At 43.7% G+C, this 14616-nt stretch overlaps 1 protein-coding gene across 1 annotated transcript; it reads right to left on the bottom strand.

The window, feature by feature from the left end:
• Positions 1–10412: 10412 nt before the first annotated feature.
• Positions 10413–13376, bottom strand: gpr26 (G protein-coupled receptor 26). The gene is made up of 3 exons (XM_067236916.1): positions 12706–13376; positions 11947–12060; positions 10413–10644 (listed from the first exon to the last, which is right to left on the bottom strand). The coding sequence occupies exons 1-3, from the start codon at positions 13374–13376 to the stop codon at positions 10413–10415; spliced, it is 1017 nt and encodes a 338-aa protein (XP_067093017.1).
• Between the last annotated feature and the right edge of the window lie 1240 nt (positions 13377–14616).

Below are 14616 nucleotides of genomic sequence, written 5' to 3'. Positions count from 1 at the left end.
ATCAGTTCAGTAGTGTGTTAACTTCCGGGAGATAGCTAGTAGCTAACTAAATCTGCAAAAAACTAAATCTGCAAAAGACAAACACAGACACAGGCCAGGGTAATAACATTTTATGTAGCAAGCTATGATATAATAAACCATAAGCTATGATTCCAGGCTGTGATATAAACACCCTGGCCTGTATTTGTCAGTTTTACCAAAAAGTATTGCTAATACTGTAGCTGTCGGTAAAAAGGAAGTTAGCTACCCTTCGTTCTGGTTAGCTTCTATAGAGCTACTACCCATCCTACACAGCAGTAGGTCTGGTAAACTGTAGTCCGGTGTCAGGTCTGAAGCCAGGAGCAAAATGGAGAACTACTGAGTAAGGAGCTCGGCATCTCGACTACAACCGGCATCCAGGTGAACAAAATTATTCATTATGCCAGCTAAAAGTGCGCTATTGAGTATTGTAGCTGCTATCCTGGCCGTGTTAGGCTTGCTAGTTAGCTCAAGTTATCCGAAGAAAAGCCCGGTGTTACGGAGAATTCAGTTCCCGCCTTCTGAAGATACTGCCAGAAAGTGACAACGTTTTTTTTGGAATCCGCTTGTTTCAGTGTTTTTTTTTCTCCCTCTAGTTATTTAAGTTTTCCAAGTCATTTTATCATAAATAATTTTAACACATAAATGATAGATTTTTGTCCGTGGGCGTTAGAACATATAGGGAAGAGTGATTGAAGTGAAACACGTGCTGCTAACTGTGTACACCCAACGCATCCAGTACAGTTCTATCGTTGGGTTTTCATGATTTATACTCTCTTGACGGCAATCTTCAAACACCCTCCCCCCACGCTCTTGCAAAGTCTAAAGTTTAGAAAGGACAGGAAACCATGGCAACCCGGGTCGGTGCTGTTTTCCTGGGAAATTAGTAGGGAGTCGGGGATTGTGTCTGCAAAACGTTGTGCTAAATCTCCGGGGTGTGTGCGTGCGTGAGGATGTATGTGTGTGCGCGTGCGTGTGTGTTTGTTTGTGTGTGATTGTGTCTACAGTGCATGGCACGGTGGTGATTGACCAGTGGGCTTAAATATGAAGCAGTCCAGTTGAACTTCATTATGACAGCTTTTACTTAGCAATTACAGCAATCCGCTAGCCGTTTTGTGATTTGTTGACTCAAGTTAGCATGACAAGGTTTAATCTGCTGTCCCAGTGATTTATCCTCCCCAAGTCAGATTGAAGGAGAAACCCGATCCCGAGGCCACGTGAAGTGCTTGTTTCTATTAACGCTCCAGAATTATCAATATTTTCAGTCATTAAGAAAATCCATTGTAGCAAACACAGCCACATTTACTACTTACGTATTATGAAGGCGGACATTCTTTCTACATGGTGACTCAAATAAATACTCTAGGGCCTATAGGATTTTACTTGGATCTCATACTAATTGTAACCTTCCTGAGACATGGGACAACAACAATGAAACATAGGCTAATTTATAATTTTCTGATGTGATTCACTGTTTACATGCAGGTAATTGAAGTAGGCTTTAAATTAGCAAACGCTTTCTAGACCAAGGGTTAGAGTTACTGTTATGTTTTACAATAAATTCCGTAGAAGATTAGACAACTGCGCTAGTTAACTGGAGGAGTGAAGTCTGTGCCAAAATGACGTTGTGTCCTTGGGCAAGGCACTTCACCCTACTTGCCTCGGGGAGAATGTCCCTGTACTTACTTGTAAGTCGCTCTGGATAAGAGTATCTTCTAAAAGAATAATTGTAAATATAACTTCTGTAGTTAGGAATGTGTGTTCACAATCTACCCGGTGAATTTGAGTAGAAAAGCATTACAGCGCTATTATAAAATTGAGAATTGGCATTGCTTTTCAAGTAAATATTTTGATTATCGTTACAATAAATACCAACACTGTCAAATTCTCTAAATTATCCTATGACTTCACTGTAAAATCAGATCTGATTGGCTTATTTCCTCTCCATTTAATGTCTCCCCTAATTAGTGGCGGAGACATGATCGCAGAACCAGAGAAAATACTAGATCAGTCTCTGCAATACACAGCAGGATATGTCAGGTTCCTCTGTCAGGCTTAATGTCAAGGTGCCCCCCCCCCCCCCCCCCCACACACACACACACACATAAATAAGTACCCATTCTCTGTTTCCCAAATCCAGACTGCATTCATCCTTTTCTATCCTTTATTATATCCCCTGGTGAGACAGAGATCTCTCCCTAACTCCACACTCCCTAAGATGCTCAATTAGTAGAGTAGATACTGCTCAGCGATTGGTCCGGAGTACCTGTTGATATCGTTCCCATTATATAGGGAAATACTGTAAATGTCACGTCTTCGAATGCGCTCCATCTGTCCGTTGTTGGTTGGTTGTTGAAGTAAAAGTATTGGCCATACTGGAGCTTTTAGCAAAGCAGTCAAAACACAGTGGTGCACTGTAGGGGTGGGAATCTTTTGGTACCTCACGATTCGAATCGATTCTTGGGGTCACGAATCGATTAAAAATCGATTCACGATTTTTTGCAATTTGTAATCTTTTTTTTTTTTACATTTGTGAATCGCTACACTGAATTGCGATTCAAATGTAAATAGATTTTTTCCCCCACCCCTAGTGCACAGTACCATTTTAAATAAACCGTATAGCTCTGGTCAGGGACTGATCACCAATAGGGAAAGCAGGGCTTTGCCTCTTGGTCACTGACAACCAAGAGGGCCTGGAGAGAGACCTTGTTAAATATCACTTGACTTTGCTCCCCCCAAACAAAAGGCTTCCGACATAAAAATGCTTTGCCTCCTTAGTCTCCGTAGACGGGCTCTGGTTGTAGTGTAGTTTTTTATGTAAGTTTAATATAGAACTCTGCAAGTAATTCGAGAGTGCTTTGCGCGCTCACAATTTTTCTTAGAAGGTAACCCTGGTGTTTCACGTCACAACACTGTGAAATGCGGGCAATTCCCTTAGCTAAAGTCTGCAAAAATGCGGACTAACGAAAAGGGTGCATAAAGGGCTCAAAATGTCTGAGAGAGCCGATACGGAAAGCAGGGCTTTGCCTCCTGGTCAGCGACAACCAAGAGGGCCTGGAGAGAGACCTTGTTAAATATCACTTGACCTTGCTTCCGACCCCCCCCCCCCCCCCCCCCCCCCCCAAACAAAAGGCTTCCGACATTAAAATGGCCTTTCTTATCCATCTGAGAGAGTGGTTTAGACGCAGCCAGACCACGGCTGTTCGAGAAGGTGCCTTTCACATTGTGTGTCCTGAGGAAATTAGCTGATGGATTTTTCTAAGCTGGGTGGTTTTAAGTTAGCAAAAACAATGACTCAGTGGATCAACTCTGAGCACCGATTCGGTTTCCCTGATGAATTCCCAATCCCTTCTATTGAATGTGGATTCGTCTTTGTGGCTATTAACGGCTCCCTCTGCTCTACTTCAGCATTGATGGTGATCGTCAAGTGCATGATGGCGCATATTATGGTCTGTTCTATTCAACTCAACCTCTTCTGATCCCATACCCTTTAAACTCAACACACCTCAACGGTAACCTGATGAGGTTGTGCCCCATCCTGTCCTCTGTACACGCGGTACTGTAGCTGCAGTCCGAGCTGAGGTAATACCAGCCTTAATACTTCCATAACATCCTTCTGACCTTTGTCAGTCTTTCGTCTCATTCAGAGGAGGATGAAAGGAGGCTGCTCTGAGTCTGTCTGGTCATGCCTCACTTTAAGCACCGATACATTCTGATGGGACTTTTAGTGGTGTTTCATTGCCAGGTGGGTCGTGGTGACAGACCAGTGTTTAATTCACAAACCCGTTTGTCCAGTGACAGACAGGTCATGGGATTGGTTTATATTTATTTTAGCAATTGATCTATTCCTTCAACATTCCAGCATATCTGTCTCCTAAATCCAATATGTGGATCAACAGACTTAGTTTTCATGAAAGCACGTCACTGTATGTTCCGCCAATACTATTTCTGATAAAACGACATAAAAACCAAAACCCTCTTTTGAAGAAATAGTTTTTGAAAGTGTTCGTGACTGAATGGCACACCCGTGAATTTTACTTTCACTCCGGTTCATGGATTTCATTGGGATGAATGTGTTTGTGCAGTCAAATCCATGTCAGTACAAGGCTGGTCCCCTTGTGTACCAGCCGATGTGTAAACATGGCCAGCATGCTAACTAGCATCAAGCTTGAAGGTCAAGGAATACGATTCAGTGTTTCCCACAGAATTAGGTTATATTTGTGGTGGTAGGCAGGGGCGGAGCCGGGCGTTGTAAACATTAGGGGCTTAGCCCAAACCTAGGTTCTGGTATCGTTTTTTATTTGAGTGTAATAGAGACCTCTATAAGTAATGCGAGCGCTCACTAACCTTTGTAGAAGGTAACCCTGGTGTTTCACTTCAGAACACTGAAATGCGGGCAATTCCCTTAGCTAAAGTCTGCAAAAATGCGGACGAACAAAAAGGTTGCATAAAGGGCTTAAAATGTGCCTTACCAATAGGACTGCATAGTATAAAGTACAAACAGAAAATGGTAAATAGGCAGTCAAATTCTGGTCCTCAGTTTTCGGTTAATTTTGTGCTTAACAATGAATAATTATGTGTATTTGTTATTACGATATTGACCAATGGGCTACTGTTCTTCTGGACAGCTTTGTTTGATAAACTGCAGATGACAGCCAGTCTGTAATGAAACCTGCTCTGATGCTTATTACTTGCTAGCTTAGCTGTATTTTCTCTATTTTCTCACAGAACAGGCTATGTATTCAGCCAGTCACTAGAGGCGACAAAAAAGGAAATCACTGTTTTTGCACTTGTAAACAATTGTAGCCAGCCTGTTTTACTTGAATAACATATGGAAAAGTAATCCAGTTGCACCTTTTCATTTGTCACCAAACAACCACAACACAATTTAATTAAGCGTCCAAGTCTTCACATTACTGTCCCTTTAATGAATGAACAGATGGTTGAAAACTGACTCAATTATAGTGAGGACTCGACTAGCATCAATCACATCCTCACCACCAGTACCAGCATACCCAGCACAAGACCAGTTAGTAAACCAATGACGCTTACACTGTCATGTAGAATACCCAAGTGATTAAAAATAGACTAGTGTTCTTGTAATCTACATGACAAACAGTTTGATGCACACTCTGTAGATTCTCAATGACAGCTTGTTGGCAGCACCTTGACATGTCTGCCTTGTCAGAACTGTAGTTGGAGAGAAAGAATGAGCAGTTTTCTCTGGTCTATTTCGGTAGAGGGATGCGTATCAGAATTTCCTCCCACAGACTTTAGTTTTCACTACTGCGTAGGTTGCCCGTCGTGTGTGTGCATGTGGTGTGTGTGCATGTGTATGTTGTGTGTGTGTGTGTGCATATATTGTGTGTGAGTGTGTGTGTGACTCACCCATGTTAGCCATTTCTCAATAGTCTGCCTTCTTCCTGAGGTGAGTGTCACTATTGTTGAACTGTGAGCATCATATTACCCTGAGCAGTGCGTTGCTGTGTGATATGGAGTTAACAGTCATTTGTGTCAGGAATAAGCCCTCTAAATACAAGACTGCGGCTTGTATTTTGTTGAGTTACATTTTAAAAAATTACTTTTATCACTTGGATTATTGTTTTTATTGACTTGATGTAAAGCACATTAAGCTGCAATTCTTGTATGAAATGTGCTATATAAATAAATATTATTATAAATAAAGTCTTATTATTACAATAGCCCACAACACAAGCCTCAAACCTGCTGCTAAGTTGGCAACATGCTAACTAAAGTTCCCCTTTGACTATATCCAATAGGCCATACACACATATATGTTACAGAAGACAGAAAACCAAGAACTAAATCATACTAGGACACACAAACTAAAACATATTATCCTTAGATGACCGATCCTCCGAGCTAAAACAATTCCACAAACAGGTGAATCTTAGTTGGACACGTTGCTCTGTTCTCTTTAAAGGGCAGGTGGAATTCATTTCTGACATCCTTTTATTGGTTTGAAGTACGAAGATGATGATGAGCAGGGCAGGTATTGTCCCTGTGAAAGGGCAGGGCAGTGTTGGTCAGAGAGCTGACAAGATGACTCAGAAAGGACTGCCTCACAGTCATCTTCCATTGTCGAGAAGAACCAAGGAATTCTGGGAAGGAAGTCTTTGTCCATAATGGCTGAAAATAACTTCTGCACTGATAAATATATTACAGTGTTTCATTGCATGAGTTGTGTCATGCATAGTGTCAATGGCTGGTGTTAAATGAACCGAACTGGCAGTTGCCGATTTTGTGATACTTCATAGAGAAGCAGCTGGTTTTACTGGCTGGTACAGTGGTTGTCTCTCATGCATGTAATATTCACATACTGGAAAGAACGTTTATAAGTCAGTTGGTGGAATCACTCTACGGATGTGAATTGTGGTTATCCATATCATACAGGATTGCCCCCCCCCCCAACAAAAGTAAGATATTACAACTGCCCAGTACCACTGTTAGGTGTACATTTTTCTTACCGATCTGGTTGCAGCTGCATGCTGGATCCAGCCTGGTAAAGTATCAAGTAACAAACACATTAGCACTATTTCTGGGGTTTTTCTACTGTGTGCGGTGTGTACAATATAGGTCAGTTTACTCTGGGACATGAGGGAGACCATGACATGGCATTTCGATGTAACCTTTTCTATGAGTAACACATCCTGATGCTGAGGGCTAGTTGTGTTCTACTGACGACATCATAGAGGGCTAGTTGTGTTCTACTGACGACATCATAGAGGGCTAGTTGTGTTCTACTGACGACATCATAGAAGGCTAGTTGTGTTCTACTGACGACATCATAGAGGGCTAGTTGTGTTCTAACTACGACATCATGGAGGGCTAGTTGTGTTCTAACTACGACATCATGGAGGGCTAGTTGTGTTCTACCGACGACATCATGGAGGGCTAGTTGTGTTCTACCGACGACATCATAGAGGGCTAGTTGTGTTCTACTGAAGACATCATAGAGCATAGACATATATACATGTATATATGTCTATGTCATAGAGGGCTAGTTGTGTTCTACTGATGACATCATAGAGACGCATATGTCACAGCAAGAAGGCTAGGGAGGACTGAAGCGACCCCAATTTGAAATGTGTAATGTCAGCCACATAAAGTCCAAACTAATCATTATCTGTTAAATAAATAGATCTGTTCTAATTCAGATTTGCAATACTATATAACTTCAATTATTATATATATCTTACATATTTCAGTGTTTTGAAGACATGAACATAAATTAACACGGTTTATGAAACATTCATGGTGCATTAGTTTATGATGAAATAATTATCAGATTTAAAGTTGCAGAGCACACAGGAAATGTGATATAATGTCACTGTTCAGATTTCCAAAGCTGTTCACGTTTAAAATTCAAGATTCAAGGTAAAAAACAGGATATTTCCTGCAGTAAAGAGGACGTCAAAGTTTCTTACGCTACGTTTGCATTCATCTGAACATTTGAACTGTTGACGTTAATGCATCATGATTCCGTTTGTGGGGATATGTTAAGCGCCTGGCTGCCGTTTTTGACATAAATGACTGTGAAAGGCTCTGCTGCGCTGTGTTTCGCAGCTTGCACCATGAAGCAGGGCTGTTTGTGCCAGAAGGTTCCCTGCGTCTGCAAGTACATTGCAGGGCCTTGATCATACACAGCCTATTTCATCCACAAGCTGAACTAAAAGAAGAGAAAATATGTAGCATCTAAGTTTAGGTGTGTGCGTGCGTGCGTCGTTCAAGATGCTTTTTTTTTTTGCGAATAGGGCCAAGTAGGCGATTTGAGAAAGAGATCACATGAGTTACTGGGGTTGGTTTCCTGTGTTATTTTTGGAATATCGTTCTGAATTCCATGTCCCTGTCCGTGTGCATGAGCCTCTCACCTCACGCAGCCCCTCGCGGGGGATGCGAAGCTGGGCGGGGGCGGGCGGCGTTTCATCATCCCGTCTGGGGTATCTGGGACTCCCTTCTAATTGGGGAGATCCATTCAGCCCCCCGGGGAGGGGGGGGAGCTGTGTGAAGTCAGCTGCACTTCTCTCTTCTCCCCCATTCCCCCCCCACTCGCTCCTTCGTCTTCTCCCCTTCCGTACGTGCTGGTGCTTAATCACAGGAGCGGTATGCAGGGTATTCGCTGGTGCTGCCGGTCTGCATCATCCTGACTCCCTGCCACCAACCTGATGAGTCGGCCTTGATGAGGATGATGGGAGTCAGATGGCTGATCGGTGAGGGAATCGGGCTAGTAATCCGAAGATTGCCAGTTCGATTCCCGGTCATGCCAACTGACAGTCATGCCAACGGTTGTGTCCTTGGGCACAACCGTCCGAAGGCACTTCACCCTACTTGCCTCGGGGGAATGTCCCTGTACTTACTGTAAGTCGCTCTGGATAAGAGCGTCTGCTAAATGACTAAATGTAAATGTAATGATGAAGATGAAGCAGGTTCGCACATCTTCTTCTTCTCTCCTCTGCTGGGGAATTCATCTCAACGAGACTTTGACTCTGCTTTCTCTCTGTAGTCCTTCATTAATGCAGTTCCCTGACAGCAGCCCCGTGTAGATGCTCACTGTTTGCATGTCTGAATAACCAGTAGATTTGTTCCTAATACCCAATACTTTTGCATTGGGTTCTTTTTTGATAAGGAACGCAGATGATCGACTCATAGGCTATCTCACAATATGATTTGTCATTACGATCAGTGCTTTTCACATGCCATTTTCCCTACCATTGCATCCACACAAAGGCAGAATGTGGGAGAAGAATGCAGAACCCGTTGACCCACATCACAGATACTGTCTAAAACTTCTTGCGAGGCGATCATTACCAGTCTGCCTCAACGAAAGACGAACAGTGGATGTCGAACTCTGTTACAGTAAGAGATGCATACACCCGTGGGGTTTCATCTTTCTAACTTTTCTTTTCTCACAACCTTGCAATTATAAAGGTCCCTAACTATCAACCCGCTCCTATTGTGAAATGAAAGTGTTTGAGAGAAGCGCAGTGCTGTCATCGTTTCAGTTGGGCAGTGGTGGGTGGAACACTTTTTAAACAATTCCTTGAACTAATTAACTCTCTTCTATTGTGTCTTACCACCAAACTGGGAGTAATACCAGTGTAGGCTTTGACAGATGGTGCCCTTTGTTTCGCAGTTAGGGCACATACAGAATATTTAAAAATCGCAAGAGGTTTTCATAGCGATAGCTTTAATTATAACCATTAGGTCGGAATCTGTTACCGTAGGTGTACTTGTAAATGTATAGGCAGTTTTCCAGTTTTTCACACTACAAGAAATGCCAACATTTATTTTTGTTCTTTTAAATGCCCCGCATTTATTTCAGTAAGATCACAAACATAATTTGCAAAAACTGAACATGTCCTATTTTAACAAAATAAATATACTTTCTTGTTAAATAAGGCTTCATACTTTAACAGATGGTACTATACAAGGAAATACTGGCCCCTGACTGCCCATTCAACCAACATCAGCTACATCTCCTCATGTGGATTTAACTTCTGTAATAATATCACAGACACTATCAATACCAACTGAAAAGAAGTGAAAATACTATCACATAAACAGCTTATGTCACTGAAAAACCAAATTACCCCCTTATGCATAATACATGTAATGGTACAGTACCATAATTATATATATTTTTTAAAACAACAACAATATAATACTTCCAATACTAAGACAAGTGTCTATGGATCAACCTAGAAAGCACATCTACGATACCACTGCTGCCTTTTCAGTTGGGTGTTTTGAGGAGAACTGTCAGTTCATCTAAAAGGCACTCAATTTTCAGAATGTCTGCCTTGTTGCTGCTGTACAGTACATGAAAATAGCTGAGCCACTGGGTGCTAGCTATTCTCACCCATCTCACACTGGTAACTAACAGACACACTATCTTCAGTCATCAATTTACTATATTAACTATTTCCAACTAGATTTAGCAGTTTTTCTTCAATGATCCATGAGGTATATCTCAATGCTATTTTAAACATATTTGTATATTCAATATATTTTGTCTCTGCAGCGAGACATTATTAAAATCTCCCTTCATGAATCATCTGACTACAAGTACAGAAACATCTGCTACAACTTTGACATGGATCCACCAAGAACCTGTACTTACCTGCAAACATTTCAGACAAAAACAGTTCATCTTAAATCACTACCTCACTGGTTCAACAACATGTCACTAACAGGGCGACTGCCATGTCGCGGTAACAAAACACACAGCAGGCGTGGGCTTTCAACACGGACATTAAACAGCCTCGGGCTGTCAGGTGAAGTCACCGTTACCAGGTAGGGTCTTGAAGGACACGATCGAAGATTGACTCAGTGTGTCTCAATGTCTCCCGTCTCCAGGGTGCCAGAGACAGCTCTCATTGGACGGGTTTGGGGACATCGCCCCGCCCCTTCTCCACCTTGCGGGCCGAGGAGGTAAGTGGGCTCCTCTTCAGAATCCGATTGGCCAGTTCGCTGCAGGTCTTCCTGTATTGGTGACGCAGGAGAGAGTAGACAAACGGGTCGCAAGCTGCCTTGCAATAGGCCAGACACTTGGAGGCCACGCCCCAATGAGGGTTGATGGGTCCAGGTGTGAAGAGCTCCACAATCCTTGTGCGGCAGAAACACAGTAAGAGACATTAGGAGACTGAGCAGAAGAATGGACACAATGATCTGAGATGAGCTACTGGTTCTCAACCCTGGTCCTCAGGGAACCCCTGTCCTGCATGTTTTAGATGTTTCTTGGCTCCAACACACCTGATTCAAATGCATGTTCGTTACCAGGCTTCTACAGAGCTAGATAAAGACCCATTTATTTGAATCAGGTGTGTTGGAGCAGGGAAACATCTAAATGCAGGACAGAGGTTCCCTGAGGACCAGGGTTGAGAACCACTGAGCTAGGGTGAAATATATAATGAAACAAACCCATTGTGTCCCAAGGTAACTGTTTAATAAGTTTCGAAATGTCAACATTTCGCTTTGCTGAAATGTCATTGCCCTGATTCAGCGTGACTGTCTGGGGATGAGGATGAAAGGATGCCAACTTTGATATTACTACTGCATCCAGTTATTTGGACATGATTACTGATAAATATCACGAGTTACATAACCACAACATCAGTATTGGTATAGCAGTCATCAGAGCAGAGAGAACCAGTAAGAACAATGCCACCATTGGAATTCAATCTCAACGTCAAATGATACTGCCAACACTACCACATCTTCCTGAAGAGCTTTCAGTCTCTCTCTCTCCCTCTCCCTCTCCCTCTCCCTCTCTCTCTCACACACACTCTTTTTATCTCGAACGCGCGTGTGCTATTTTAAGCAGCACAGCTGAGGTCAAACTGTTGGAGCATCTTACTGGCTTCTGAGTCAATGACGCAGCCTCACCTCCCACATCCCCTCCCAGCCTCACCTCCCCTCAGCCTCACCTCCCACATCCCCTCCCAGCCTCACCTCACCTCCCACATCCCCTCCCAGCCTCGCCTCACCTCCCACCTCACCTCCCACCTCCCCTCCCAACCTCACCTCCCACCTCCCCTCCCAGCCTCACCTCCCCTCAGCCTCACCTCCCACATCCCCTCCCAGCCTCACCTCCCACCTCCCCTCCCAGCTCCCCTTTGTCTCCCCTCCCACCTCCCCTCTCAGCCTTACTTCCCCTCCCAGCCTCACCTCCCCTCTGTCTCCCACCTCCCCTCTCAGCCTCCCCTCTCAGATCATTCAGATTAACTACATTATGTGGCACACTGGAGATGTGGTACATTGCCGACTCAATTTCAAGAGATATGGTGATCCCACTAGAGAACAGAAGGTCCACCCAAGGTAAGAGGAAGTATACAAATAAAAAAATCTTTAAAACAGCCTTGGAGCAAGGGGTGAGTTCAACAGGAGGGCCTCCCGTTCGTGTCTCACCTAGTGATGACGTAGGGGGCGAAGCACACCACGAAGGTGCCGATGAAAGTGCTGATCTTCTTGGTGGCCCTCTGCCTCCTCCTCCTCTGCTCGTCCAGACAGCGCTGGCGCACGCTGGGGTAGAACCAGGGTTTCATTATCACCCCAAGGACCAGAGTCAGGGACACAATCACTAATGTCACTCAAGTGGAATGGAGGGTGATGGAGGGAGATGGAGGGAGATGGAGTTGACAGCTTGCTCCAGTGGACACTAGCAGCATGGGTCAATAGAAGCCAATCAATTGAAAAAAAATACACTATTTAGACAGATCTCAGCTATGTAAAATTGAGCCAATGTTTTAATGATTGGTCTGTGGTGGATTTTATATCTTAATATGTATTGCTTTGCATAGACCATGAAATCTGGATGTTCAATCACAGCAGATTTATTGGGAATGGGAGATAATTAGGGGTCATCATGCTGTATATCAGTGATATTTCTGGGCAGCATAATTAGAATTTCATCTCATGAATATAAATATAGTGCTATTCATCAAGGTAATTGCAGCAATACCTTGGTGTCATTGAGAGAGAGTTTTACAGCTGAAATCGGGTAAACTGGTCCAAAAAAAGCCTAGGGTTTCTGAAAGTAATCTACATTGTATTTACAGGGTTTAATTGTATTGGTTTTTGTTATTACTTGATTAATATTCTGTATTTGTCATCCTCCGGTTCTGAAACCACAGCTCTTAGGTGAGTACTCAACGTGTAAGGTCTTACCTTGGGTGAATGTCCACAAACAGCACTAACGTCTGCATAGTGATCTCATCTATGCGCTTACAGTGAAACCTTGCCACTTTCAGCACTTTCAGGTATGTGACACATAGCACGATTAGGGTCAGGAGAAAAGTGAGCGAGTGTAAAACCACCGTAAAGATGATAAACTGCGTCCGGGCGCCACTAGCCCTGTTATTGCAGAGCGTGCACGATGCGTAAAGGTGGTTGTATCCGACCCAGGACAGGCACGTGGCCACAGCAGAAAAGCAGAGCGAATGTATCCACGTGTACCCCAGGGCTATCACTGCGTCCCGGTGCCTTATCCTAGAATGGTAGCTTAGCGGGAAAACCACGGCCACCCATCTATCTATACTCAAAGCTGCCATACTCAGCATCGAGTTCGTGGTGAGGAACGTGTCAACGAAGCCCACTACTTGACAGAATCCCCGTGCACCGGGATGTCCCTTGTTGATTAGCCCGACCAAAGTAAGTGGCATGTTGAACACAGTTAGCAACAAGTTGCAAAACGTCAGGTTAAGGATGAAAAGCCCCGGAACCTGTTTCCTAATCTCCGGACTGTACAGAAAGCCGATTAACACCGCGATGTTTGACAGCAAAGACACTACGATGATGGCCACTACAAACGCGGAGATGGCTATATCCACTATGTGCATGGTGCGTGCGTCCCGCTCAAAAATCCGGAATAATAATTATATTCCCCGTCCTGACACGAATTGGCATTATGCAGCAGTATGCGAGGTCCAACACAACATCCAGGACAATGTTGGGCTACTCGAGTAACCGATGGTCTCTGTCATTTGTCATGGGACTCCGGCGGTATTTTAACAGACAACACTACAGACCAGCCTATGATAATAACACCGAAGATGCCAATCCGATTTGATGTGCCTCCCGTAGTGTTTTCAAGTATTCCTTTTGCCACTGCTCACGAACGGATATCGTGCGCAATTGCGCTGTGAATTGATGGGCAGCTGTGCAAACTCGCGGCACATGTCTTATAGTCTCTCCGAAGGGGTTTAATCGCATAAGCACACGTATCACCCCGTTCTCACACTTCGACCGACATTTGCATCCCAAATGAAGACAAAAATAGATTTCTCCAAAATAGAAACAGACGTTGGTGGATTTACATGCACGCAGCTGGAGACTACAGTGATTTTACCGACGCGGTGATGATTTTACAAGCTTCTATTCACCTAATGAATAGTGTACAGCTCTCTCTAAGGAAACACTGCAAAGACTTCTCTCTAAGGAAGTCCCGCGTTACTACGTCTTACAGAATCAATCAAAGGATGTGTGGTAGGCTATTGTACGTTTGGAACTACTATTCTTTGCCTCCACCGATTATTTTAATACGAGACAAAAAGTAACCTTGCAGTATCCTAGAAACTAATTGTACCCCCCTCCCCCCTTATGCAAAACTGTTGACCGTTAATATGAAGTCATATTATTGCTTGTCTTTGGAAGAAAACAACACACAAGCGCATCATTTTAGAGTTCATGTCACTTGAATTGTCCCGATGTACCATAACACTGGCTCATGGAAACACACACACACACACACACACACATATATGCAGCGGAGGCTTATGTTGTCACTAGTTCCACATTTTGATTCTCATCGCCGTTGGTGGCCATCTGTGAGATTGTAACGTTTTCTACTCGGTCCGATGTGAGAGGAGCTGCTCTGCACGACAGGTGATGGGGGGGGGGGGGGGGGGGGGGGGGCAGATGGTGGAGACGGAGAGGAAGGCAATGACACTTTCCTATTCATGGTGACAGAGGTGGAACATCTTCCTCAAGAAGCTGTCGATGGGAGTTGAGTGTCTTGGTTTCTTTGACTCTGTAGACTTAATATGATTGTTTTGTGACTGTGGGCCGACAGATGGTTTT

This window comes from Osmerus mordax, chromosome 5 (genome assembly GCF_038355195.1).
Source record: "Osmerus mordax isolate fOsmMor3 chromosome 5, fOsmMor3.pri, whole genome shotgun sequence".
Lineage (NCBI taxonomy): Eukaryota > Metazoa > Chordata > Actinopteri > Osmeriformes > Osmeridae > Osmerus > Osmerus mordax.
Note: the sequence above shows the minus strand (reverse complement) of the source record. Positions and strands in the feature narration are given on the sequence as shown.

What these genes read in the sequence shown, in the direction of transcription:
- gpr26 (XM_067236916.1), bottom strand. Translation starts at nt 13,376, where the DNA reads ATGCACATAGTGGATATAGCCATCTCCGCGTTTGTAGTGGCCATCATC. An exon ending in TTTGTGGACATTCACCCAAG is followed by an intron (nt 12,061 to 12,705) that starts GTAAGACCTTAC and finishes GTTCTACCCCAG; the next exon opens with CGTGCGCCAGCGCTGTCTGG. An exon ending in GCCCCCTACGTCATCACTAG is followed by an intron (nt 10,645 to 11,946) that starts GTGAGACACGAA and finishes CTGCCGCACAAG; the next exon opens with GATTGTGGAGCTCTTCACAC.